The 24,910-nt window shown below is 44.9% G+C and overlaps 1 protein-coding gene across 1 annotated transcript in view; it reads right to left on the bottom strand.

Annotated features, from left to right (window-relative positions):
• SLCO2A1 (solute carrier organic anion transporter family member 2A1) overlaps window positions 1-24,910 on the bottom strand; it is a 190,476-nt gene that overhangs the window by 10,250 nt on the left and 155,316 nt on the right. The window contains exons 9-12 of the mRNA XM_038746057.1: window positions 22,764-22,953; window positions 16,014-16,194; window positions 7,732-7,895; window positions 2,826-2,890 (exon numbers count right to left, since the gene is read on the bottom strand). Of these exons, the coding sequence (XP_038601985.1) occupies window positions 2,826-2,890; window positions 7,732-7,895; window positions 16,014-16,194; window positions 22,764-22,953 (600 nt within the window). The remainder of the gene's footprint in view (window positions 1-2,825; window positions 2,891-7,731; window positions 7,896-16,013; window positions 16,195-22,763; window positions 22,954-24,910) is intronic.

Below are 24,910 nucleotides of genomic sequence, written 5' to 3'. Positions count from 1 at the left end.
ATGAGATCTAGGCTGTAAGCTCATCCTGGGCAGGGAATGTATCTTTTGATTGTTGTGTTGCACTCTCTCAAGTGCTTGGTATAGTGCTCCCCACACAGCAAGCACTCAAAAAATATGATTAAATGCATGAGATGAGATAAAATGAGGTGAGATGAGCTGATTAAGTGAATCTATCTCATCAATCTTTCTGCCAACCTCTGGCCCATGTCCTGCCTCTGGCCTGGAATGCCCTCCCTCTTCATATCTGACAATTACTCTCACCACTTCAAAGCCTTATTGAAGGCACATCTCCACGAAACCTTCCCTGACTAAGCCCTCTTTTCCTTTTTTCCACCCCCTTCTGCCTCACCCTGACTTGCTCCCTTTATTCATCTCTCCCTCCCAGCCCCACAGCATTTATGTATGAATCCATAATTTATTTATTTGCATTAATGTCTGCTCCCCTTCTAAACTGTAAGCCTGTTGTGGGCAGGGAATGAGTCTGTTATATTGTTTTATTCTACTCTCCCAAGCACTTAGTACATTGCTCAGCACATAATAAGCGCTCAAGCGTCGACCCCTGGCCCACATCCTACTTCTGGCCTAGAATGCCCTCCCTTCTCACATGAGTGATCAATAAGATGAGATGAGAAGCCGTGTGGCCTAGTGTTAAGAGCATGAGCCTGGAAGTGAGGGAACCTGGGTTGTAATTCTGACTCTGCCACTTTGCTGTGTGACCTTGGGCAAGTCACTTAAGTTCTCTGTACCTCAATTCCCTCATCCGTAAAATGGAGATTAAGACTGTGAGCCCCATGTGAGACATGGATTTCATTAACTTGTATCTATCCCTTTGCTTAGCACATGATAATCGCTTAACAAATGCCGATCAGTTTTACTTACTGTGTTCCCCATGAGGAGATGGAAACAACAACAGAAAGGTTGTTACATTTCCAATGTCACAGAGCAGACAAGTGGAAGACCTGGGATTAGAACCTAGGTCCTCTCACTCCCAAACCCGTGTTCTTTCCACTAGGCCATGCCACTTCCTGAATTATTAAGCAGTGTGGCCTGGGAACCAGATAATCTGGGCTCTAATTCTACTCTGCCTTTACTTGCTATGCAGTCTTGGGAAAACCACTAAATTTCTCTGCAGCTCAGTTCCCTCATCTGCAAAATGGAAGATTCAGTACATGTTCTCTGACCTGTTTAGACTGTGAGCTCCATGTGGGACCTGGTTATTTCGTATCTACCTCAGCTCTTAGTTCAGTGTTTGGTACATAGAAGTGCTTAATAAATACCATTATTTTTATTATTATAATTATTAACATTAATTAACCTGTACTGAGGAGTTCACCAGACTTCATGTATGTGGTCTAGGCAGGCAAATGAATCATATCATTTCATCTTGAATGGACACTTCAGGCTCAGTGATAAAGACGTTTTAGACCAAACTGCTATCTGGCCTCCAGTTATCCAAATAATTTGGTAGTAATAATAATAAATGTGGTATTTGTTAAGCACTTACTATGAGCCAGCCACTGTACTAAGCGCTGGGGTGGATACAAGCAAAACGGGTTGGACATAGGCCCTGTCCCATGGGGGGCTCACAGTTTCAATCCCCATTTTACAGATGAGAGAACTGAGACACAGAGAAGTAAAGTGACTTGCCCAAGGTCACACAGCAGACAATTGACTAATCCAGGATTAGAACTCATGACCTTCTGACTTCCAGCCCCGTGCTCTATTCACTGCACCATGCTGCTTAATAATATTCAATCGTATTTATTGAGTGCTTACTGTGTGCAGAGCACTGTACTAAGCATTTGATAATAATAATAATTATTATTAGATGATAATAATATATAATTAAGCACTTACTATGTACAAAGCACTGTTCTAAGCACTGGATTCTCAGTATAGATCTGGCTTCTGACGAAAAACTGCCCTTGAAGTGCAATCTAAAGTCTTCGAGTTCAAATTTCAGCCCATTCTCCTCTTTGGAGGAACCATGAGCCATTACTCATGACAGAGAAGCAGCATGGCTCACTGGAAAGAGGACAGGCTTTGGAGTCAGAGGTCATGGGTTCAAATCCCAGCTCCGCCAATTGTCAGCTGTGTGACTTTGCACAAGTCACTTAACTTCTCTGTGCCTCAGTTACCTCATCTGTAAAATGGGGATTCCTGATCACCTCGTAATCTCCCCAGCGCTTAGAACAGTGCTTTGCACATAGTAAGTGCTTAATATATGCCATCACTATTATTATTATTGTGACTGAAACCAGGCCTTCATAGGCTCTCCCCAGAGCTGCTAGATTGGTTTTGTCCAGCTGGCTCAGAAAGAAATATTTCAAGGGAGAAAAGCCTTTTAAACATATGCTGTCCCATGCAGGCCCTATTTGATCTGAAACAAGTCCCTTAAAACTACCTGAGGCCTCTGTTTTACTATCTAGAGAATGGGCTAGTAATCCTTGCTCTTGCTCCACTTCAAGCAGATGTTCAGAGGATCAGACAAATAACAATTGTGAAGCATTTGAAAAGCTAGATCTAAGGGATTATTTGGATTCTTCATTCTGTTTCAAAAGGTGGAGTTTTATTACGGTCCCATTTTCCCAAGTGGGATCTTTCACAACTCCAGGCTGTCATAGCAACTAGACCCAGAATTTCTAGCATCTCATCTGCCTTTTCTTTTTTTTTTTTTTTTTTGCTTAGATTGCTCAAGTTTGAGATTCCTCCTTGCCAAGTTTGGACTAAATGTCAGCAGGAAGGTGAAAACAAAACGAGGAAATCTATTGAAATGTGATTTGTGCAGGGATCGGGGATGGGGGTTAGCATGGCCAGGAACTTACCCAACAATCTCATCAATAAGAACTGAACTCCAATAGCAAATGACTTTTCATCCTGGTTGACCACTCTGCAGAAGAAAATGAGGTGAGGTCAAGAGCAAGCCCACTCTCCCTTTAGATCAACCGAGGCAGACAGAAACAAGCCAGAACCCCCAGCCCCACACGGAACTAGGTGTCCAAGCACTTCACTGTGATGACTTTCTGGACACACAGATTCTGCTTTCCAAGCCCAGTGAGGGCAACCTCTTCCATGAGCACGTAGGGAATAATCGATCGATAAATCAATGGCACTTACTGGGTGCTTACTAGGTGCAGAGCTCTGTACTAAGCTCTTGGGAGAGCACAATGCAACAGAGTTGGCAGTCACGTTCCCTACTCACAGCAAGCATAAAATCTAGAATGGGAGATAGACTGTAAACACGTTATAGGCAGGAAAGGTATCCGTTAAATTCTGTTGCACTGTACTCTCCCAAGAGCTTATGAAAAGTGCTCTGCACATAAAAAGCATTCAATAAATGCCATTGGCTTATTGATTGATTGATTGACAGACTAATATATATGAAGAAATCATGGATATATACACAACTGCTGTGGGGCTGAGGGAGGGGTAAGTAAAGTCTTCTGTGTGACCTTGGAGAAGTCACCTCACTTCTCTGGGACTCAGTTACCTCATCTGTAAAATGGGGATTAAGACTGTAAGCCCCATGTGGGACATAGAGTATGTCCCACTTGATTAGCTCGTCTCTAGACTGAAAACTCATTGTGGGCAGGGAACATGTCTGTTATATTGTTATATTGAACCCTCCCAAGTGCTTAGTACAGTGCTCTGCACGCAGCAAGTGCTCAATAAATATGATTGATTGACTGCTCTACTCCAGGACTTAGTACAGTGCCTGGCAGCATGGGGTTGTGAATAGAGCATGGGCCTGGGAGTAAGAAGGTCATGGGTTCCACCACTTGTCTGCTGAGTGACCTAGGGCAAATCATTTCACTTCCCTGGGTCTCAGTGACCTCATCTGTAAAATGGGGATTAAGACTGTGAGCCCCATGTGGGGACAATCTGCTTATCATGTATTAATTAATTAATTCATTCATTTGTATTTATTGAGCACTTACTGTGTGCAGAGCAGTGGACTAAGCACTTGGGAAGTACGGATCGGCAACATATAGAGAGGGTCCCTACCCAACAATGGGTTCTATCCCAGCTCTTAGAATAATGCTTCACACATAATAAGTGCTTAACAAATACTGTAATTATTAATTATTATTAATCTTGGCTCTGCCACTTGTCCACTATGGGAACTTGGGCAAGTCACTTCACTTCTCTGTGCCCCAATTACCTCATCTGTAAAATGGGGGTTGAAACTGTGAGCCCCACGTGGGACAGGGACTGTGTCTAACTGGATTTGCTTGTAATAATAATAATAATAATAATAATTATTATTATAATTATTATTATTATTACATTTATTAAGTGCTTACTCTGTGCAAAGCACTGTTTTAAGCACTGGGAAGATTACAAGGTGATCAGGTTGTCCCACGGGGGGCTCACAGTCTTAATCCCCATTTTACAGATGAGGTAACTGAGACACAGAGAAGTTAAGTGACTTGCCCCAAGTCACACAGCTGACAATTGGCAGAGCTGGGATTTGAAAACATGAACTCTGACTCCAAAGCCCACGCTCTTTCCACTGAGCCACACTGCTATCCACCCCAGTGCTTAGTACAGTGCCTGGCACGTAGTAAGTGCTTAACAAATTCCATAATAATAACAACAATAAAAAATTCTTATTTTGGTTACTATTAATAACAAAAAACATTTAAAAATCTAAGTGCAAAGGCCATGCAGAAGGGAGTGGGAGAAGAGGAAATGAGGGCTTAGTCAATCAATCAATCAATCATATTTATTGAACGCATACTATGTGCAGAGCACTGTACTAAGCGCTTGGGAAGTACAAATTGGCAACACATAGAGACAGTCCCTACCCAACAGTGGGCTCACAGTCTAAAAGGGGGAGACAGAGAACAGAACCAAACATACCAACAAAATAAAATAAATAGGATAGAAATGTACAAGTAAAATAAATAAATAAATAAATAAATAGAGTAATAAATATGTACAACCATATATACATATATACAGGTGCTGTGGGGAAGGGAAGGAGGTAAGATGGGGGGATGGAGAGGGGGACGAGGGGGAGAGGAAGGAAGGGGCTTAGTGGGGAATGGTCTCTTGGAGATGTGTGTTTAAGAGGTTTTGAAGGTGGGGAGAGTGATCGTCTGTTTGATATGAAGAGGAAGGGGATTCCAGACCGAAGGCAGGACGTGGGTGAAGGGTCGGTGGTGAGATAGATGAGGTTGAAGTACAGCGAGTAGGCTGGCATTAGAGGAGAGAAGATGTGGGCTGGGTTGTAGTGGAGAGCAGTGAGGTGAGGTAGGAGGAGACAAGGGGATGGACTGCTTTAAAGCCGATGTATGAGCCTAAGGAAGACGGAGGTAACCCAGAAGGGAAAGAGGGAAAAGGAGAAGGAAAGAAGGAGGAAACACAATGAAAGATCCATTTCTAGACTGTGAGCCCGCTGTTGGGTAGGAACCGTTTCTATCTGTTGTCGAACTGTACTTCCCAAGCGCTTATTACAGTGCTCTGCACACCGTAAGAGCTCAGTAAATACGATTTAATGAATGAATGAGTGTTCTAAGTGCTGGGGTAGATAATTCTATTTATTCTGCACATAAAAAGCATTCAATAAATGCCATTGACTTATTGATTGATTGACAGACATTAATATATATGAAGAAATCATGAATATATACACAACTGCTGTTGGGTAGATAATTCTATTTATCCTGCACATAAAAAGCATTCAATAAATGCCATTGACTTATTGATTGATTGATTGACAGACATTAATATATATGAAGAAATCATGGTTATATACACAAGTTCTAAGTGCTGGGGTAGATAATTCTATTTATTCTGATGGCATTGACACCTGTCTACTCTCTGTGTTGTCTGTCTCCCTCTTCTAGACTGTTGCTGAATTGCACCTCCGAGGCGCTTAGTACAGTACTCTGCACACAGTAAGCGCTCAATAAATACGATTGAATGAATGAATGAATTTAAACCAAGTGATCCTAACAGTTCTTCCCTGACAGGTAAAACATATACATTTCATCATCAGTGGTATGTCCTGAGCACTTACTATGTGCAGGACACTGTACTAAGCACTTGGGAGAGTAAAATACACCAGAGTTAGTAGACACATTCCCTTCCCACAGAGAGTTTATGGTCTAGAGAGGCAACTTTACCGAAGCACAGCACCGTTTCTCCAATATCCCAAGAAACTGCTGTAGAGAAACAACATGGTCGATTGGAAAGAGCTAGGGCCTGAGAGCCAGAGCAGCTGGGTCCTAAGAAAAGCAGTGTGACTTAGTGGAAAGAGCATCGGCTTGGGGGTCAGAGATTGTGGATTCTAATCCCAGCTCTGCCACTTAGCAGCTGTGTGATTTTAGGCAAGTCACTTAACTTCTCTGTGCCTCAGCTACCACATCTTTAAGACTGTGAGTCCCACACAGAGCAACCTGATTAACTTGTATCAACTCCAGCTCTTAGAACAGTGCTTCGCACATGGTAAGCACTTAACGAATACTATTTTTTATGGTATTTGTTAAGCGCTTACTATGTGCAAAGCACTGTTCTAAGCGCTGGGGAGGTTACAAGGTGATCAGGTTGTCCCATGGAGGGCTCACAGTTTCAATCCCCATTTTACAGATGAGGTAACTGAGGCACAGAGAAGTGAAGTGACTTGCCCAAAGTCACACAGCTGACAGTTGGTGGAGCCGGGATTTGAACCCATGACCTCTGACTCCAAAGCCCGGGCTCTTTCCACTGAGCCACGCTGCTTCTCAATAATACTACTATTATGATTATTATTCTAATCGCGGCTCCGCCACGTGTTTCCTGTGTTAAGTTGAGCAAGTCACTTCACTTCTTTGGGCCTCAGTTCCCTCACCTGTAAAATGGGGATTAAGACTGTGAGCCCCTTGTGGGATAGGGACTGTGTTCAACCTGATTAGCTTGTATCTACCCTAGCGCTTTGTACAGTGCATGGCACAAAGTAGGCATTTTAACTCCTCAAAAATCTCCAGTGGCTGCCTGTCAACCTACGATTCAAGCAAAAACTCCTCACTCTCGGCTTCAAGACTGTCCATCACCTCATCCCCTCCTACCTCACCTCCCTTCTCTCCTTCTCCAGCCCAGCCCGCAACCTCCGCTCCTCTGCCGCTCACCTTCTCATTGTACCTCGTTCTCGCCCGTCCCGCCGTTGACCCCCGGCCCACGTCCTCCCCCTGGCCCGGAATGGCCTCCCTCTGCCCATCCTCCAAGCTCGCTCTCTTTCTCCCTTCAAAGCCCTACTGAGAGCTCACCTCCTCCAGGAGGCCTTCCCAGACTGAGCCTCCTTTTTCCTCTCCCCCTTGCCATTCCCCCCGCCCTACCTCCTTCCCCTCCTCACAGCACCTGTATATATGTTTGTACAGATTTATTACTCTATTTATTTTACTTGTACATATTTACTATTCTATTTATTTTGTTAATGATGTGCATATAGCTTAAATTCTATTTGTTCTGACGATTTTGACACCTGTCTACGTGTTCTGTTTTGTTGTCTGTCTCCCCCTTCTAGACTGTAAGCCCATTGTCGGGTAGGGACCGTCTCTATATGTTGCCAACTTGTACTTCCCAAGCACTCTGCACACAGTAAGTGCTCAATAAATATGATTGAATGAATGAATGAACGAAGAGGGGGAGGTACTGAATAGAGACTGAAACACTTAAACACTTATAAAATCACCGATTTTCCCTGCTCTATCACAAGAAAACTTTGGGCTGCAAAATGAATGTACTTACCTCAAGACCATCATGTAGAGGGGATTGTGGGAAATGCATGCAATGAGCGAGGCAAAGGAGATGAGGAAGATGGTGGGAAGTAGGTAATGGGAGCAAGAAACTGGGCAGGATCCCGTCTTTGCTGAAGAGCCTCCGGTCGTAATACAGGAACAATTCAAGAAATCCTATCGGAGGGTCGAGAGAAACACTTGACATTAGAATCCTACACCACTCGTTTAGCAGCTGTTTCCCCAGGAGGTCAAATTTCTTTTTTCCTTTATAGCATCCATTAAAGGAGACAGATGTGCCTTGCTTCTAATCATTTCTTGGTCATCCATACCTCGATATACAATAATAATAATAATAGTATTTGTTAAGCACTTACTATATGCTAGGCACTGTACTAAGCTCTTGGGTGAATACAAGCAAATTGGATTGGACAGAGTCCCTGTCTCATGTGGGGCTCACAGTCTCAATCCCCATTTTACAGATGAGGGAACTGAGGCCTAGAGAAGTGAAGTGACTGGCCCAAGGTCACACAGCAGACAAGTGGTGGAGCCGGATTTAGAACCCATGACCTTCTGCCATGTTGTGGGATAGGGGAGCAGCAATCCATGCCTGCATTCATTCATTCAATCATGTTTATTGAGCACTTACTGTGTGCACAGCACTGTACTAAGCACTTGGAAAGTACAATCCAGCGTGGCTTAATGGAAAGAGCCTGGGCTTGGGAGTCAGAGGTCCTGGGTTCTAATTCCACTTCTGCCACTTGTCAGCTGTGTGACTTTGGGCAAGTAACTTCACTTCTCTGGGCCTCAGTTTCCTCATCTGTAAAATGGGGATGAAGTCTGTGAGCCCTACGAGAGACACCCTGATTACCTTGTATCTACCCCAGTGCTTAGAACAGTGCTTTGCACATAGTGTTTAACAAATACCATTATTATGGAGAAGCAGTGTGGCTTAATGGAAAGAGCCCGGGCTTGGGAGTCAGAGGTCTTGGGTTCTAATCCCGGCTCCACCACTTATCAGCTGTGTGACTTTGGGCAAGTTATTTAACTTCTCTGTGCCTCAGTTACCTCATCTGTAAAATGGGGATTAAGACTGTAAGCCCCACGGGGGACAACCTGATTACCTTGTACCAACCCCAGCGCTGAGAACAGTGTTTGGCACAAAGTAAGCACTTAACAAATACCATAATTATTATTATAAATCAATGTCTACTTCAATGTCTTGGTTCCCAGAGCCTAGAGGGAAAAAAAATCTCTCCTTGTCATAGAGCTCTAGGAGAGGGAGAGGTGAGTGACCTTTGGTCATTTGAACCAGTGTCTCATGGTCCGTTTGTCAAAATACACTTGTGGTTTAGGGGAAGTAGCATGGCCTAATGGGAAGAGCTTGGGGCTGGCTGTAGGGCCCTGGGCAAGTCACTTAATAATCATAATGATAATTGTGGAATTTCTTTAATGCTTACTATGTGCCAGGCACTGTAATAATAATAATACCATCCTCCCATCTCATAAGCCCGCAACCTTGGTGTCATCCCCGACTTTGCTCTCTCGCTCACCCCTCACATCCAATCCGTCACCAAAACCTGCCGGTCTCACCTCTGCAACATTGCCAAGATCTGCCCTTTCCTCTCCAACCAAACCGCTACCCTGCTGGTTCAATCTCTCATCCTATCCCGACTGGATTACTGCATCAGCCTCCTCTCTGATCTCCCATCCTCCTGTTATATCCCCACTTCAATCTATACTTCACGCTGCTGCCCGGATCATCTTTGTGCAGATACACTCTGGGCATGTTACTCCCCTCCTCAAAAATCTCCAGTGGCTCCCAATCAACCTACGCATCAGGCAAAAATTCCTCACTCTCGGCTTCAAGGCTGTCCATCACCGCGCCCCCTTCTACCTCAGCTCCCTTCTCTCCTTCTCCAGCCCAGCCCACACCCTCCACTTCTCTGCCGCTAATCTCCTCACTGTGCCTCATTCTCATCTGTCCTGCCGTCGACCCCTAGCCCACATCCTCCACCTGGCCTGGAATGCCCTCCCTCCGCACATCCGCCAAGCTAGCTCTCTTCTTCCCTTCAAAGCCCTACTGAGAGCTCACCTCCTCCAGGAGGCCTTCCCAGATTGAGCCCCCTCCTTCCTCTCCCCCTCCGCCCCCTATCCATCCCCCCTGCCTTACCTCCTTCCCCTCCCCACAGCACCCATATGTATATGTATATATGTTTGTACATATTTATTACTCTATTTTACTTGTACATATTTATTCTATTTATTTTATTTTGTTAATATGTTTTGTTTTGTTGTCTGTCTCCCCCTTCTAGACTGTGAACCTGCTGTTAGGTAGGGACCATCTCTATATGTTGCCAACTTGTACTTCCCAAGCACTTAGTACAGTGCTCTGCACACAGTAAGTACTCAATAAATACAATTGAATGAATGAATGAATAATAATAATAATAATGATGGCATTTGTTAAGCACTTACTTTGTGCAAAGCACTGTTCTAAGCGCTGGGGAGGTTACAAGGTGATCAGGTTGTCCCACATGGGGCTCACAGTCTTAATCCCCATTTTACAGATGAGGTAACTGAGGCACAGAGAAGTTAAATGACTTGCCCAAAGTCACACAGCTGACAAGCGGCGGAGCCGGGATTAGAACCCATGACCTCTGACTCCCAAGCCTGTGCCCTTTCCACTGAGCCACGCTGCTTCCCTGTACTAAGCGCTGGGGTGGATACAAACAAATCAGTTTGGACCCAGTCCCTGTCCAACATGGGGGTCACAGCCTCAATCCCCATTTTACAGATGAGGTAACTGAGGCCTAGAGAAATGAAGTGACTTGCCCCAAATCACACAGCAGACAAGCGGTGGAGCAGGGATTAGAACCCATGACCTTCTGACTCTCAGGCTCAAGCTCTATCTGGACCTGGAAAATGAGGGTAAGGTAGGTAGTGAGTATTGTGCGGGAGAGGTACACTGACCAGTTTCAAGCCTCTCTACCTGTCTTCGCTATTACCATATAGTAAGTGCTTAATAAAGCATTATGACCGGCGTTGTTATTATTGCCAACTTGTACTTCCCAAGCGCTTAGTACAGTGCTCTGCACACAGTAAGCGCTCAATAAATACGATTGAATGAAATGAATGAATACTATGTCTAGCCACATTCTCACATCTTGCTTCTTCTGTCTGTTCTCCCTTCCACTTGGACTGTGAGCCCCACATGGGATAGGGGCTGTGTCCTATCTGCTTATAATAATAATAATTATGGTATTGGTTAAGTGCTTACTTTGTGCCAGGCACAGTTCTACGCACTAGGATGAATACAAGCAAATCAGGTAGGACCCAATCCCTGTCCCAAGTGGGGCTCACAGTCTCAATCCCCATTTTCTTTCATTCATTCATTCATTCATTCATTCATTCATTCATTCAATCATCATCATCAATCATCATCAATCGTATTTATTGAGCGCTTACTGTGTGCAGAGCACTGTACTAAGCACTTGGGAAGTACAAGTTGGCAACATATAGAGACGGTCCCTACCCAACAACGGGCTCACAGTCTAGAAGGGGGAGACAGACAACAAAGCATGTGGACAGGTGTCAAGTCATCAGAACAAATAGAATTAGAGCTAAATGCACATCATTAATAAAATAAATAGAATAGTAAATATGTACAAGTAAAATAAATAGAGTAATAAATCTATACATATGTATTTACAGGTGCTGTGGGGAGGGGAAGGAGGTAGGGTGGGGGGGGATGGGGAGGAGGAGAGGAAAAAGGGGGCCCAGTCTGGGATGTAACTGATGTAACTGAGACCCAGGGAAATGAAGTGACTTGTCCAAGGTCACACAGCAGACAAGTGGCAGAGCTGGGTTAGAACTCATGGCCTTCTGACTCTCAGGCCTGTGATCTAGCCACTATGTCTTGCTGTTTCTCTTATCTTACACCTACTCCAGTGCTTAATTCAGTGCTTGGTGCCTGACAAATACCGCAATTATTAGCATCATTCTTATTATTATTCTTCACTTTCACTTATTCAATCAATCATACTTATTGAGCGCTTACTGTGTGCAAAGCACTACACTAAGCACTTGGGAGAGAACATTACAACAACACATTCCCTGCCCACAACGATCTCAGAGTCTCTATATACATTCTCTCTTGTTCATTCATTCATTCAGTCATATTTATTGAGCATTTACTGTATACAAAGCACTATACTAAGTGCGTGTTAACCCTTCATTCATTCAATCATATTTATTGAGCACTTACTGTGTGCAGAGCACTGTACTAAGCAATGGCAGCGTGGCTTAGAACATGGGCTTGGAAGTCAGAGGTTGTGAGGTTGGTGGGTTCTAATCCTGACTCTGCCACTTTTCATCTGTGTGACTTTGGGCAAGTCACTTAACTTCTCTGTGCCTCAGTTACCTCATCTGTAAAATGGGGATTAAGATTGCGAGCCCCAATCTTAAGGATAGACTACCTTGTATCTATTCCAGAGCTTAGAACAGTGCTTGGAACATAGTAAGCACTTAACAAATATCATCATTATTAAACCTTGTATAGAGGCTCCCCCAACCACCCTCTCCCCTACTCCACAGAGATTCTCAAGAAAGTGATCTTGGCTCAGACCCTTAGAGATATGGTGTAAATTCATTCATTCATTCAATCATATTTATTGAGTGCTTACTGTGTGCAGAGCACTGTACTAAGTGCTTGGGAAGTCCGGGTTGGCAACATCTAGAGACAGTCCCTACCCAACAGCGGGCTCACAGTCTAGAAGGGAGAGACAGACAACGAAACAAAACATATTAACAAAATAAAATGGAATAAATATGTACAAGTAAAATAAATAGAGTAATAAATCTGTACATACATATGTACATATATACAGGTGCTGTGGAGAGGGGAAGGAGGTAAGGTGGGGAGGGAGAGGAAGGAGGGGGCTGTTCTAAGCACTGGGGAGGTTACAAGGTGATCATCATCATCATCATCATCAATCGTATTTATTGAGCACTTACTGTGTGCAGAGCACTGTACTAAGCACTTGGAAAGTACAAGTTGGCAACATATAGAGACCGTCCCTACCCAACAGTGGGCTCACAGTCTAAAAGGGGGAGACAGAGAACAAAACCAAACATACTAACAAAATAAAATAAATAGAATAAATATGGACAAGTAAAATAAATAAATAAAAAGAGTAATAAATAAGTACAAACATATATACATATATACAGGTGCTGTGGGGAAGAGAAGGAGGTAAGATTGATTGATCAATCATATCTATTGAGTGCTTACTGTGTGCAGACTTGAGAAGTACAAGTTGGCAACATATAGAGACAGTCCCTACCCAACAGTGGGCTCAAAGGTGTAAAGGTGTAAATGACCCTAGAGATTAGTATAAACCAGGATGGGGTGACGGGAATTCAGGCAGAGGGGGGCAAGAAGAAATGTAATAATGCCACCTCTCCTTTCTCTTTCTTCTGGGCCCTGACACTTGGGGAAGAGTCCAGGTGGCACCTGCTACAGCAGACTATTGGGGCCTGGGCTTTAGGTCAAGTCTGAACAACAGGAAACATGCTTGAGATTCCTTGGGCTGGGTAGTCATTTCCGATTCCTCAACACCTCGGGTGGATTATAATAACTATAATAATAATAATAATAACTGTGGTATTCGTTAAGCGTTTTGGGAAGCAGCATGGCATAGTGGATAGAGAAGCAGTGTGGCTTAGTGGAAAGAGCACCAGTTTGGGAGTCAGAGATCTTGGGTTCTAATGCCGCCTCTGCCACTTGTCTGCTCTTGTGACCTTGGACAAGTCGCAACTTCTCTGCGCCTCAGTTACCTCATCTGCACAATAGGGATTAAAAGTGTGAGCCCCACGTGGGACAACCTGATTACCCTGTATCTACCCCTGCACTTAGAACAGCGAGCCAGTCGTTGGGTAGGGACCGTCTCTATATGTTGCCAATTTGTACCTCCCAAGCGCTTAGTACAGTACTCTGCACACAGTAAGTGCTCAATATGATTGAATCAATCAATCAGTCGTATTTATTGAGCACTTACTGTGTGCAGAGCACTGTACTAAGCACTTGGGAAGTACAAATTGGCAACGTATAGAGACGGTCCCTACCCAGCAGTGGGCTCACAGTCTAGAGGGGGGAGACGGAGAACAAAACCAAACATATCAATTGAATGAATTGATTGAATGAATGAACAATGCTTAGCACATAGCAAGCGCTTAACAAATACCATAATCATTAATAATTATAAAGCATGTGCCTGGGACTCAGAAGGTCGTGGGTTCTAAACCGAGCTTCGCCACTTGTCTGCTGTGTGACCTTGGGCAAATCACTTCACTTCTTGTGCCTCAGTTACCTCATCTGTAAAACGGGCATTAAGACTGTGAACCCCACTGTGAACCCCTTGCATCACCCTCCCCACCCCACCAGTGCTTAGAACAGTGCTTGGCACATAATAAGTGCTTAACAAATACCATCCTTATCATCATTATTCTCTGTGCCTCAGTTACCTCCTCTGTAAAATGGGCATTAAGACTGTGAACCCCACATAGGACAACCTGATTTCCTTGTATCACCCCCCCCGCCAGTGCTTAGAACAGTGCTTGGCACATAATAAGTGCTTAACAAATACCATCCTTATCATCATCATCATCATCAATCGTAGAGCGCTTACTATGTGCAGAGCACTGTACTAAGCTCTTGGGAAGTACAAATTGGCAACATATAGAGACAGTCCCTACCGAACATCATTATTCTCTGTGCCTCAGTTACCTCATCTGTAAAATGGGCATTAAGACTGTGAGCCCCATGAGGGACAGGGACTGTGTCCAAGCCGATTTGCTTGTACCCACCCCAGCGCTTGTGGTGAGCTCACAGCAAGCCGCTTTACAAGTGACTGTGATCCCGCGGACGACAGCAGAGAAGAAATTTGTGAAAGAACTGGGCGACTCTACCTCAGGGCGGGTTGTTGCCAGCCTGTTGGGTCAGGGCACGGAGAGAAGGCTGGCCTTCTCTCCCTGCTCTATCCAGTAACGGGCTTGAACCAACGGTGATTGCCACAGAGAGCTACCACTGTGACGCCCAAGGCACACAAAAGGTAGTCACTTTGAATCATGAAAGGGGGGAAGCGGCGTTTGGGGAGGTGGTTTGCATCCTCCGCGGTCTTCTTCGCCAGGAATGTCTCCCAGCCTTCTGCCGCGGGATTGGCAGAACGGGCTCCCTTGACCAGCAGACTGGTATTGGACACGTAGTGGACCGGCTGCGAGTGAGCGTATGTATGTGTCATTTCCCTGCACGTTGGTAACAAAGTAAAACTGTCCACAGTAACTTTGATGGTTTGGGTTGACTCTTTACTTGTCATGGAGGCTAACCTGGTCCAGGGAATTTCTGGTTGGTATGAGCCGGGAAATCGTGACAGCGCTTAGTACAGTGCTAGACACACAGTAAGCACTTGACAAATACCTCAATCATTATTATTATTATTATTATTATTATTAAGCACTGTTCTAAGCACTGTGGTAGATACAAGATCATTTGGTTGGATATAATCCCTGTCCCAGACGGGGCTCACGGTCTTAATCCCCATTATACAGATGAGGGAACTGAGGCCCAGAGAAGTGAAGTGACTCGCCTAAGGTCACACAGCCCACAACTGGTGGAGCTGGGATTAGAACCCAAGTCCTTTAGACTCTCAGGCCCACACTCTATCCACCAGGTCGTGCTGCTTGCTCTCAGTCTTAAGTGACCCAGAGGAACCACCTGCACAATTCCCCTGGCACTGGTCAACATCCCAGGGCACATGGGACTGTGGAGAACTGGCTGACCCAAAGTAAGGGGCCACTGTGAGCAGTGGGCAAGACCTTACGTGGAGAGAGGGCTCATTAGCCTGAGAAAGGGATAATAATAATAATAATAATAATAATAATAGTAATAATAATAATAGTATTTGTTAAGTACTTTCTATGTGCCAAGCACTTTTCTAAGCACTGGGGTATCCCACGTGGACCTCACAGCCTTAATCCCCATTTTACAGATGAGGTAACTGAGGCCCAGAGAAGCAAAGTGACTTGCCCAAGGTCACACAGCAGATAAGTGGGTGAGCAGGGATTAGAACGAACAGCCCCTGTCTCCCAAGTCCGTGTTTTTCCCTCTACGACATGGGGAAGCTCTGGACATTGGAAGCTTTGCACACAGTAAGTGCTCAATAAATTTGATTGAATGCACGATTGAATCACACTGAGTTGGCTGATGCCCAGACACCCGGACCCCATGTGCTTGACCTTGGATTTCCCACCGCCCTTTCCCCGGGGCAAGCTGGCATTGGAGGCGGCGATGCAGCCGGCGTGGCACGGGGAGATGTACTCTATGCCGTCGCTGCCACACACAGGGTGGAACATGGAGTCCTGGCAGGAGCAGTGTGCACGGCATGTGCCCGTTGACTGGTTTAAGGCACTTGATGTCCTGCCAACGAAACAGGAAATGAGCAGTAAAACAGAGCCCCAAACCCCAAATAACAATAACTAAGAAAGCAACAACCCCAAAACCCAACGCAAAACCCTGTGTGAATTCTTCTCTTGGTTAAACGTTTTTCTTTTTCTCCTGTCTCTGTTGGTCTTAGTTTGATGCCCAATTCTAATGCAAACACACACACACACACCAAACATGCATACCCCATCCATACAGATATACCCACACACCACACAAACGTGCACACACACACTAGGAATTTGTCTCTCTCTTTCCTCATGCAGATGTTTCTCTGTGACTCTGCAGTTTGTGGGCAGTCAGAAACTCTCTACCCCTCCTGCTCCCCCCGTCTGGCTGCCTGCCCCTCACTGTGGGCAGGGAATGTGTCTGTTTGTTGCTGTATTGTACTCTCACAAGCACTTAGTACAGTGCTTTGCACACAGTAAATGCTCGATAAGTGTGATTGAATGAATTCATTAATTTACACCAGTCCACCCCCCAACCAAAGAGATAATCATCAACAGTCATTTGAGCGGCAAGGGCCACTTAAACCTGGCTATCTGGCCATCTGTCAGAGGCTGGGAGAAATTGGTGTGGTGAAGTAAGGAATGAGTATTGACTATAATGGAAGTTTCTCGATTTCTTGCAGCTTGCACGAACCAGTATATCCCTATCCCACTAGGGCAAAGGTAACTGTGAGAGCATTTTCCATCCTGTTCACCTCATCCATGCTGCTGACATGTACTCTGGCCTCCAGAAGGATTCCTGTTCAACTTAGCATAGGAAGCTCGAAATGAATGTTACTTGATGGCCCGTTGAAACCACCCTCTGACAAGTCACCTACAGGTCAAGCTGGCCTCCTTGATTTTTTTTAATAGTACTTGTTAAGTGCTTACTATGTGCCACTAAACATTAGGGTAGATGATAATAATAATAATGGCATTTATTAAACGCTTACTATGTGCAAAGCACTGTTCTAAGCGCTGGGGAGGTTACAAGGTGATCAGGTTGCCCCACAAGGGGCTCACAGTCTTAATCCCCATTCTACTGATGGGGGAAATGAGGCACGGAAAAGTTAAGTGACTTGCCCAAAGTCACCCAGCTGACAATTGGCAGAGGCAGGGTTTGAATCCATGACCTCTGACTCCAAAGCCCGTGTTCTTTCCACTGAGCCACGCTGCTTTGCTGATAAAAGCTAATGAGGTTGGACATAGACCCTGTCCTAGATGGGGCTCGCTGTCTTAAATCCCTGTTTTACAGTTGAGGTAACTGAGGCACAGAGAAGTGAATAATAATAATAATGATAGCATTTATTAAGCGCTGACTATGTGCAAGGTACTGGGGAGGTTACAAGGTGATTAAGTTGTCCCACATGGGGCTCACAGTCTTAATCCCCATTTTACAGATGAGGTAACTGAGGCACAGAGAAGTGACGTGACTTGCCCAAAGTCACACAGCTGGCAATTGGCGGAGCCAGGATTTGAACCCATGACCTCTGACTCCAAAGCCCGTGCTCTTTCCACTGAGCCATGCTGCTTCTCTAAGTGAAGTTATTTGTCCAGTCACAAGGCAGATGAGTGGCAGAGTCGGGATTAGAAATGAGATTCTTCTGATTCCCAGGTCTATGCTTTAACCATTGGACCACAGTGCTTCTCTTTCTTACTTCTTTGTCTATCTGAGCATTGGGAACAGCCTAGGGAATAGGATTTGGTGCCAAAGTAAGTGTTCAGTACATAACAAGTACCTAATAAATATCATAGCCACCTAGCCATTCACACTCTAAAGCAACACTAAAGATAACTCTCCCCTTAATGTTAACAAGGACAAAATCCTTTGGGGATGGCACCTTTCACCCTTAAGGATAAAGCCCCTTAAAGCACTGAGACGCTATCAAAAGGTGAAGACACAATGTCAACCACCGTTTTTGAGGAAGCCACTTGCAAAGTCAAATAAATTTAGAGTACTAGACTGGTAGCATAGCCTTGTGGAAAGAGCATGTCTCTGGGAGTAAGAGGACCTGGGTTCTAATCTTGGCTCTGTCCCTTGCCTACTGTGGGACCTTAATTTCAAGTCACTTGACATCTTTGTGCCTCAGTTTTCTCATCTGTAAATTGGAGAGTCAATATTTCTTCCTCTTCCTTGTTCAACTGTCAGGCCCATGTGGGACAGATTATCTTGTTTCTATCCTAGTATTTAGTACAGTGCTTGGCACATAATAATAATATTATTGTTAATAATAAAATTGATAATAATAATAATAATAATAAATCTAGAAGCAAGAAGGATTCCTAATGGTTGGTTCTCTGCCTATTTTTTATTGCCAGTGAGAGCTAAGACATTTTGGATCGGCTACTGAAGAACATAAACACACATGCAAGAATTTAGTACTATGAGTTGCACTCAATAAGCCCTATAAATACCATTAATTTTATCATTACTACTGCTGCTACTAAAACTACTGTTACTACCGTTGTTACTATTACTGCTGCTACTACTAATGATGATATTTGTTATGCGCTTACTATGTGCCAAGCACTGTTCTAAGTGCTGGGGTAGATACAACCTAATCAGGTTGGACACTGTCCCTGTCCCACGTGGGGCTCACAGTCTCAAATCCCCATTTTACAGATGAGGGAATTGAGACCACGAGAAGTGAAGTGACTTGCCCGAGGACACACAGCAGACAAGAAGTGTAGCCGGGATTAGAACCCATGATCTTCTAACTCTCAGGTCCGTGCTCTATCCACTATAATAATAATAATAATAATAATAATGTTGGTATTTGTTAAGTGCTTACTATGTGCCAAGCACTTTTCTAAGCGCTGGGGTAGATACAAGGTTGTGCCAAGCACTGTTCTAAACACTGGGGTAAATACAAGGTAATCAGCTTGTCCCACGTGGGGCTCACAGTCTTCATCCCCATTTTACAGATGAGGGAACTGAGGCCCAGGGAAGTTAAGTGACTTGCCTAAAGTCACACAGCTGATAAGTGGTGGAGCTGGGATTCGAACCCATGACCTCTGACTCCTATTCCCATGCTCTTTCCACTAAGCCATGCTGATTCTCTAATAATAAATACTACTAGAGATTCTAGAGATATTGTGAAAGTAGAACCGACAAGATTTAGTGACTGACTGAATATGAGGGTTGAATGAGAGAGACGAGTCAAATATGGTTGTGGGAATGTGAGACAAGGAGGACGGTGGTACTGTCAACTGTGATGAGAAAATTGGTGCAAGAATAAGGCTTTGGTGGGAAAATGAAGAGTTTTTTTAATGGTATATGTTAAATGCTTATTATGTGTCAAACGTTTTTGTAAGTGCTGGAGTAGATGAAAATCAATCAGGTTGGACAGGTCCCTGTCCCACATGGGGCTCACTATCTAAGTAGGAGGGAGTAGAGTCACAGGAAAGTTAAATGATTTGCTTAAAGTCACCCAGCAGGTGACTGGCAGAGCTGAGATTAGAACCCAGATCCTCTGACTCCAGGGCCTGAGCTCTTTCCACTAGGCATTGCTGTTTCCTCAGAGCTCTCTGCTTTGGACATGTTAAGTTTGAGGTGTCGGTGAAACACCCAAATAGAGATGTGCTGAAGACAGGAGGAAATGTGAGACTTCAGTGTGGCTTAGTGGAAAGAGCCTGGGCTTGGGAGTCAGAAGTCATGGGCTCTAATCTCGGCTCCGCCACTTATCAGATGTGTGATTTTAGGCAAGTCACTTAACTTCTCTGTGCCTCAGTTACCTCATCTGTCAAATGGGGATTAAGACTGTGAGCCCCACTTAGTACAAACTGATTACCTTGTATCTGCCTAGAGAAGAAGCGTGGCTCAGTGGAAAGAGCCCGAGCTTTGGAGTCAAAGGTCATGGGTTCAAATCCCGGCTCGGTCACTTGTCACCTGTGTGACTTTGGGCAAGTCACTTCATTTCTCTGGGACTCAGTTACCTCATCTGTAAAATGGGGATGAAGACTGCAAGCCCCACATGGGACAACCTGATCACCTTGTATCCCCCCAGTGCTTAGAACAGTGTTTTGCACATAATAAGCACTTAATATATGCCATTATTATTATTATTATTATTATTATTATTATCATTACGCCTGTGCTTAGAACAGTGCTTGGCACATAGTAAGCCTTTAACAAATGGTTGGTTCTCTCCCCCTCCCCATCCCCCCCACCCTACTTCCTTCCCCTCCCCACGGCACCTGTATATATGTTTGTACAGATTTATTACTCTATTTTACTTGTACATATTCACTATTCTATTTATTTTAACTGTGAGCGCATTGTTGGGTAGGGACTGTCTCTATATGTTGCCAACTTGTACTACCCAAGCACTTAGTACAGTGCTCTGCACACAGTAAGCGCTCAATAAATATGATTGAATGAATGAACAAATGCCATCATTAATATAGGAGGTGAGAGATAGGGGTTGGAGAGTTAGATTTGTAAATCATACACAGAGACAGTAGTTGAAGGCCTGGGATCAAATGAGTTCACCAAGGGAGTGAGTGTAGATGAAGAATAGAAGGGGACTCAGAACTGAACCTTGAGGGACACCCACCTCTAGAGCATGGGAGACAGAGGAGGAGACATTGAAAGATTAATCAGTCAATCATATTTACTGAGTGCTTACTGTGTGCAGAGCACTGTACTAAGCGCTTGGGAAGTACAAGATGGCAACATATAGAGACAGTCCCTACCCAACAGTGGGTTCACAATAAATACGATTGATTGATTGGTTGATAAAAGAGACTGAGAAGGAGCGGCTAGAGAGATAGGAAGAGAGCCAGAAGAGGACAGTGTCAATGAAGCGAGGTTGGGTAATGTTTCCAGGAGAAGGGTGTGCTCAACGGTGTCGAAGGCAGCTGAGAGGTTGAGGAGGATTAGAATAGAGTGGAGGCTGTTGGATTTGACAAGAATGAGGTCATTGGTGATCTTAGAGAGGGTAGTTTCTGTGGATGGGGTAGAAGGCCAGATTATAGGGGTGTCGGTGAGAGAACTGGAGAAGAGGAAGTGGAGAGAGCAGTTACAAATAGCTCACTCAAGGAGCTTAGAAATTAATGGCAGGGGGGAGATGGGGCGATAGCTGGAGGGAACCAGGAGTTAAGGAAGGGTTTTTTTTCTTAGGAGTGTTTGAAAACAGTGGGGAAGGAGCTATTGGAGAATGAGTGATTGAAGATGGCAGTCAAGGAGGGAAGAAGGGAGAGTCAAGATAGCAGCGTGGCCTAGAGGAAAGAGCATGGGCCTGAGAATCAGAAGAAGGATTTGGGTTCTAATCCCATCCCTGCCACTTGTCTGCTGTGTGACCTTGGGTAAGTCACTTCACTTCTCTGTGCCTCAGTTACCTCATCTGTTAAATGGGGTTTAAGACTGTGAGGCCCATTTGGGACACGGACTGTGTCCAACCTAGTTAGCTCATATCTACCCAGTGCTTAATGCAGTGCTTGGCACATTGTAAGCGCTTAACAAATGCTATAAAAAAGAGAGGGCAAGTGTTTTAATAAGGTGCAAGGGGTTGGCACTGGAGGAGAGGTGGAGGGGTTAGACTTTGAGAGGAGAAAGGAGATCGTCTCTTCAGCTACTGCTTGAAAGGATGAGAGAGAACTGAAGAAGGGATTGAGAAGAGAAGAGAAGAAAAGAAGAGAACTGAGAAGCAGCGTGGCTCAGTGGAAAGAGCCTGGGCTTTGGAGTCAGAGGTCATGGGTTCAAATCCCGGCTCCACCAATTGTCAGCTGTGTGACTTTGGGCAAGTCACTTAACTTCTCTGTGCCCCAGTTACCTCATCTGTAAAATGGGGATTAAGACTGTGAGCCCCCCGTAGGACAACCTGATTACTTTGTTACCTCTCCAGTGGTTAGAACAGTGCTTTGCGCATAGTAAGAGTTTAATAAATGCCATTATTATTATTATTATTATTAAGGGGCAGGTGCATGGTGGGAGTGGAGAAGTATACAGAGAGCATATTAGGGTGCCCACAATGGTGACTTTAATTTTATCAACTAATAAAGTGTGCTTTTAGGGACAAGAGATGGAGTTGGTGGAGTAACAGGAGATTTGAGGAAGGCCTTAAAAGTCTGAAACAGCTGGTGTAAGCAGTGGGAGTGATAGTCAGTATTATTGCTTGACTTATGGGCTGACTGATTGAATGATTGACTGGTTGATGGCTGACTGTCAGTCTGACTGGCTTATTGACTGACCGACTGTCTGTCTGGTTTATTGACTGCTTGGATTATTGACTATCTGACTAATTTATTGACTGTCTGACTGTCTACCTGACTGGCTTATTGACTGTCTGCCTGTCTGCCTGACTGGTTTATTGACTGACCATCTGTCTGACTGGCTTATTGACTGACTGACTGTCTGACTGTCTCTCTGGCTTATTGACTGCCTGTCTGCCTGGATTATTGACTGTCTGACTCTCTGACTAACTTATTGACTGTCTGACAGTCTACTTGACTGGCTTATTGACTGTCTGACCATCTGTATGACTGGCTTATTGACTGACTGACTATCTGACTAGCTTATCGACCGACTGACTGACCAATCCTCTGGCCCCACATTACCTGACGGGGTAAATCTCGGAGACGGTCGGGGTGGAGCAGCCCATGAAGAACAAGGGGATGCAGAGGAAGATGGAGACGATGACCGCTGTGGCGGCCACCCGGGGGGTGGTTTGCAGTGAGAAGACACAGCGCTTCATGAGGATGCCCCCGAGCAGCATGCCCAAGGCTGCTGCGGGAAGGTTCACCGCACCTGGGAATGAGAGAAGAGCAGGGGGTAGGGGTTGATGTGGGGTGAGGCACAGGGGTCAGAGGTTAGAAGATCACAACAGGAAGCCAACGTCTCTATTTTGGAGGACAAGGGGGACTTGTTTTGGTGATTCCTGTGGCTAGCATTGAGAAGGAGCTTCCAATTACGAAGGTGGAAGAATCATTTGGCTTGGAGAAGAAAAGTAGAAGGGAGACTTAGCCAACATTGAACAGATGAAGGATGTAAAAGGGGAATGAAACCAGTTTTCCCCACTCTCACATTATTATATAGAAATAAGCTCCTTATAGGCAAGAGTTATGTTTATTGATACCACTGCATTATACTTTCTGATGTGCTTGGTTCAGTGCTCTGCACACAGTAAACACACAATAAAATGATGGTATTTATTAAGTACTTACTCTATGCCAAGCACTATTCTAAGTGCTGGGGGAGGTGCAAGATTATCAAGTTGGACATACTAATAATAATAATGATGGTATTTGTTAAGCACTTACTATGTGCAAAGCACTGTTCTAAGTGCTGGGGGGATACAGGGTGATCAGGTTGTCCCATGTGGGGTTCACATTCTTAATCCCCATTTTACAGATGAGGGAACTAAGGCCCAGAGAAGTTCAGTGACTTGCCCAAAGTCACACGGCTGACAATTGGCAGAGCCGGGATTTGAACCCACGACCTCCGACTCCAAAGCCCGTGCTCTTTCCCCTGAGCCACGCTGCTCTGAACCATATGGGGCTCACAGTCTAAGTGGGAGGGGGAACAGTCAATCAATCAATATCTTTGATTGATTGATTAACACGACAAAAATCGGGGTGGTAAGGAGGAAGGATGAAGTCTGTTGGCATCTGCAAGGGGGCGATGGCCCATCAGAAATATTTTTATTATACTATCAACCATCTGGCAGTGCCTGCCCCTGAGCACAAGGGGATCATGCCAGAGAGCATGGATGGCTCACCCCAAACCATCACCACTACTGTAGCACTCTGCTGCCCAGATTATCTTTGCACAGAAACGCTCTGGGCATGTCACTCCCCTCCTCAAATATCTCCAGTGGTTGCCTGTCCACCTCCGTATCAAACAAAAACTCCTCACTCTCGGCTTCAAGGGTCTCCATCCCCTCGCCCCCTCCTACCTCACCTCCCTTCTGTCATTCTCCAGCCCAGCCCGCACCCTCCATTCCTCTGCTGCTGCTAACCTCCTCACTGTACCTTGTTCTCGCCTGTCTCGCCATCGACCTCCGGCCCACGTCCTTCCCATGTTCTGGAATGCCCTCCCTCCACACATCCGCTGAGCTAGCTCTCTTCCCCCCTTCAAAGCCCTACTGAGAGCTCACCTCCTCCAGGAGGCCTTCCCAGACTGAGCCCCCTTTTTCCTCTCCTCCTCCCCACCCCCCCAGCCTTACTTCCTTCCCCTCCCCACAGCACTTGTATATATTTGTACAGATTTATTACTCAATTTATTTTACTTGTACTTATTTCCTATTCTATTTATTTTGTTAATGATGTGCATATAGCTGCAATTCTATTTATTCTGACGGTTTTGACACCTGTCTACATGTTGGGTTTTGTTGTCTGTCTCCCCCTTCTAGACTGTGAGCCCATTTTTGGGTAGAGACCGTCTCTATATGTTGCCGACTTGTACTTTCCAAGCACTTAGTACAGGGCTCTGCACACAGTAGGTGCTCAATAAATACAATTGAAAGAATGAACTTAACCACACATCCTGATGGAAGACAGACATACTTACATATCTGTGCCTCTTAGCCAGAGGTAGTCAGCCAAGGAATGAGGGTTCAGGAAAGGGGCTACTACATTCTCGTGAAGCAAGTGGGCAGATGGTTCTCTCTGTGACGTATAAACTCATGAATACAACAGTACTCTGCAGCCTCAGTTTTGAACTGAAAGATGGCTAAACTCTGTCATGGTCGGTCCACATTTATCAT

The sequence above is a fragment of the Tachyglossus aculeatus genome, chromosome 1 (genome assembly GCF_015852505.1).
Source record: "Tachyglossus aculeatus isolate mTacAcu1 chromosome 1, mTacAcu1.pri, whole genome shotgun sequence".
NCBI lineage: Eukaryota > Metazoa > Chordata > Mammalia > Monotremata > Tachyglossidae > Tachyglossus > Tachyglossus aculeatus.
The sequence above is the reverse complement of the archived record's forward strand: the minus strand, read 5'-3'. Positions and strand labels throughout refer to the sequence as shown.